At 36.3% G+C, this 4,194-nt stretch overlaps 1 protein-coding gene across 1 annotated transcript; it reads right to left on the reverse strand.

Moving 5' to 3' along the window:
* Nucleotides 1-311: 311 nt before the first annotated feature.
* LOC121795675 (L-lactate dehydrogenase A-like) lies at nt 312-3,796 on the reverse strand. Its single transcript, XM_042194230.1, has 2 exons — nt 3,072-3,796; nt 312-901 (listed from the first exon to the last, which is right to left on the reverse strand). The coding sequence occupies exons 1-2, from the start codon at nt 3,678-3,680 to the stop codon at nt 455-457; spliced, it is 1,056 nt and encodes a 351-aa protein (XP_042050164.1). The 5' UTR covers nt 3,681-3,796; the 3' UTR covers nt 312-454.
* Between the last annotated feature and the right edge of the window lie 398 nt (nt 3,797-4,194).

Below are 4,194 nucleotides of genomic sequence, written 5' to 3' on the forward strand. Positions count from 1 at the left end.
TGTTTAAGAAGTTTCTCAGTAAGTGGGCAACAACTATACTCAAAATACTCTGGCACTTTAAAAACTTATAAGCTATTGACATATCATATCTTATAAATTGTTCAGAGATTATGTAAGATGTTGGGAGCTTACAAGTTGTACAAAAAAAGTGTTAGTGTTACAGACTCAATGTGCCACAAAGCAATTAGTGTGGAGTTTATAGATTAGAATGGACTCTTTCTTCTAATAGGCTAATCTTTGGAGATGAATTCTTCTATATCGTCTGTAACAGTTAGCAAAGAGTAAATCACACCAATGCATTGCAACAAATCTTCAAAGAAATGAGCTTGGTCATGCACACCATTACCATATATCCATCTATGCAAAATAAAACAGCAGTCATGATACTCTCAAGGTCAAGTACATATATAGAAACATTACAACAATGAAATTAAAACATCAAAACATGATTCATTCATTTTAACCCCAACTGGCTCTGGACATCAAGAATGGTCTTAGCCGAGTTCCTGAGTTTCTCTACCTCCTCATCGGTAAGATGCACGTTGGTGACGCCCAAGACGCCCCTCCGGCCAAGCTGAGCTGGAAGGCTGAGGAAGACATCACCTCCCTGGATACCATAGAAACCCTTGGCGAGAACAGAGACAGGATGAATCCTTCTCTGGTTCCTCAATAACGAACGAGCCAAGCTTGCAACTGAGTAGCCTATGGCCCAAGAAGTGTAGCCCTTCAAACGTATGACCTCGTAGGCACCTTGCACAACCTCTTTGTGTATGTTTTCGAGCGTTTTCTTCTCGTAGGGAATTTGTTGTCTGTCTAGAAAGCTTAAAACCGGTACACCTCCCACGCTGATGCTTGACCAAAGTGCAACTGAACTATCACCATGCTCCCCAACGATGTAGGCCTAGGTACATATTCACATATTGGTTTTGTTAGTTATTGGAAAATACTTCCTCCGTCCCATAAAAATAAGGACACTTTCATTTTTCATCTGTCCCATAAAATTATTTCATTTTTATTTATGTAAAGTTCTCTCAAACTCATTACTCATATACATCAATTTATTTACAACTTATACTACTAAGACCCACCATTAAACACTAACAATAATGTGGGTCACATTATCCACTAACAATATTTTAACTACTTTTCTCCTCGTCTCTCTTACTTTATCAATTATTCATTAATTATCGCGTCGTTCCAAATATCTATACTTTTTGGGACGGAGAAAGTAACATCTAGTTTTGACTGATTTACTTTGATTACATGGCATCTTACAAATCAAGGGGCATTTTATTTTCCTAGTTGATGGTGGTTTTATATTTGGGCATTTTATGTTCCTAGAAGGATATAAATATCGAGAATTAACAATCAGATTATGTATAATAGAATAAAGGTCAATTTTGGTCTAAATATATGACTAATATATGAATTTGGTCCAAAACAATCATTTTTTGAAAACACAGGTCCATAACAAATGAAATCTTTATCGGAGTGGTTCTTTTTTTTTACAGTTCGGTTAAAAAACTAACAATCATATGTCACTGTGCAATTAGCTTTGACCGTTAGTTTTTTTACATAACTGTCAAAAAAGGACTGCTTCGACGACATTTTCATTTGTTACGTATCTGTTTTTCAAAAAGTGAATATTTTAGATCAAATTTATATTTTAATTATATATTTAGGACTAAAATTGACATTTATTCTATTCTATATAATAATGTTCTCTAAATTTAATAGTGTCATGCGCATCGAATCCTCAGTTTAAAAAGTACGGACAAGATTATCTCATTGTCTCTTGAGAGAGGGATAGAGAGAGTAGGTGGGCTCTTAACACATTAGTGTACCTAACGTGGTGCTCATGAAAAAGTGAAAATAAAATAAAGAGTGGTTCAGTTTCCAATTTGTGGCCGGTGGTATATGCAATACCGGACAAATCAACTAATCAATTACTTTGAAAATACCACAATTGTCGCCTAAATCCTAATAAAAATAAACAACATTTGATAAACTAAAGAATCCTTTATTTCATTACCTTTATGGTTACATTTTAAAAGAGACATTTACTTATAAATTACTCTATACTTTGAAAATACCACAATTGTCGCCTAAATCCTAATAAAAATAAACAACATTTGATAAACTAAAGAATCAGTTATTTCATTACCTTTATGGTTACATTTTAAAAGAGACATTTACTTATAAATTACTCTATTCGTCTCACTTAAGATGATACACTTTCATTTTTAGTTTGTTCCATCAAGAAGACACATTTTTATTTTCGATAATTTTCTCTTTTCAATTAATACATTCAACTACACTTTTTTTTCTCCAATTAAATACTATCTCTGTCCCTTGTTAATTGGCATCGTTTGACTTAACACGGTTCAAACAAATGTAATGGAAAATGAGGTGAAAAAAGTTAGTGCAACGTGTATACTACTTTTATAAATTAATTTTATAATTAAACGTGAGTGAAATGAGTCAGTGAAATATTTCATTCTACAAGACCATAATGAAAACACAATTTTTGGTCCATTACCAAGTAGTAAAAAAATAAGGAAGTCAATTAATTGAGGATATATGAAAAAAGAAAGTGGTGCCAATTAAAGGGGTTGAAGGAAATAACTATCTTTGTCACTCAGATTAATATTTACAACCACTCTTTATTTTTCCAATTAAACACATTAAACTCCTAAAATCCCGTGGCAACTAATAAATGTGTCATCTTAGCGACGTAGGGAGTATAAGTTTCTAAACTTTCACTAAAATTCATATTTTGTATATCAATTTTAACAAATTATTGGTTTATTTTATTTTTGCATCTAAATAATATTTTTACTCTAATATGGTTTAATATAAGTCATAACCTAATTTAATTTATATGTGATGTCGTTTTAGTTAATGTTCAAAATATGATGTAACTAACAAAAATGATTAATTGCAAATAATAACAAATCATGATTATTTGTAATAGAAAACCAAAATCCGTTGCATCCGTGCATAAAGTAGATCACGAAAAAAGGTGAGAAATAAAATAATTAAATTAAAATAGTAAAAGAAATAAATCTAACCTGCACATCCTGCGCATTGACATCAAGGTGATCGGCGATCAGAAACCGAAATCGCGACGAATCCAGATTGGTACCCGAACCGAGAACCCGATTCGCCGGAAAGCCGGAAAGCTTCCACGCCACATAGGTAAGCACATCGACGGGGTTGGAAACGACCAGGATGATCGAATCCGGCGAGTATTTGGCGAGCGGCGGCACGATATGCTTGAAGAGAGCGACGTTACGCTGGAGGAGGTTGAGCCTTGTCTCGCCGGGGTTCTGCCTGGCGCCGGCGGTGACGATGCAGAGGTCGGAGTTGGCCGTGGCGGCGTAGTCGAGGGAGGCGTTGATCTTGACGCGGGGGAGGAAGGCGGCGGAGTGCTGGAGGTCGAGGACCTCGCCCTGGAGCTTGTCGGAGTTGGCGTCGACGAGGGTGAGCTCGTCGGCGAGGTCCTGGGTGATGATGGTCTGGGCGATGGCCATGCCGACGTTGCCCACACCGACGACGGTGATCTTGGTGTTGCGGCGCGGGGAGGTAGCGGGGGCGGTGCCGGAGATTGGGGTGAAGAAGGAGTTGGAGAGATCGAGGCCGTCGGGGCCGAGGAAGGAGGAGGAGGACGCCTTGTGCATTTTTAGATTTGGAATTGGAATTTTTTTATTTTTGGGGGTTATAAATAGTAAGGCTCTCTTCTATTCAGGTGGTGGCGTGGGGCGGTAGAAAATGGTATTGGTTGTTTTCAATGGTCAATATTTCTTGGAGACTTTGTTAATGGTGGTGGTCGTAGTTTTCCATTATTACCATGGGCTAAGCATCCTTGTTTACTATTGGTCAATTAAGTGGGTCCTATTCTTATATTAACGGACTCATTTGCTATTTTGGGATGCTCTATAATAGTGGAGTACTTATTTTATAGAGTATTCTCTTATTTTATTATCTTTTCATCTCTACTTTTTTCTTTACTTAACTCACTTAATATGGTTTTTCTTAAATCGTGTGCTGAAAAAAGAAACGCTTCCACTATTGCGGAACAGATGGTATTTCTATTTTAGGTAGTTTTTTAAAAATAGAAACTTTCTAAACTTTCTATTTTAGGAAGTGGACCGCACAATCCATTAACCTTTCTTCTACTATTTTTTTTCTTCC

Source organism: Salvia splendens, chromosome 3, assembly GCF_004379255.2.
Source record: "Salvia splendens isolate huo1 chromosome 3, SspV2, whole genome shotgun sequence".
NCBI classification, from domain to species: domain Eukaryota; kingdom Viridiplantae; phylum Streptophyta; class Magnoliopsida; order Lamiales; family Lamiaceae; genus Salvia; species Salvia splendens.

What these genes read in the sequence shown, in the direction of transcription:
- LOC121795675 (XM_042194230.1), bottom strand. Translation starts at nt 3,680, where the DNA reads ATGCACAAGGCGTCCTCCTCCTCCTTCCTCGGCCCCGACGGCCTCGAT. An exon ending in TCAATGCGCAGGATGTGCAG is followed by an intron (nt 902 to 3,071) that starts GTTAGATTTATT and finishes ATATGTACCTAG; the next exon opens with GCCTACATCGTTGGGGAGCA.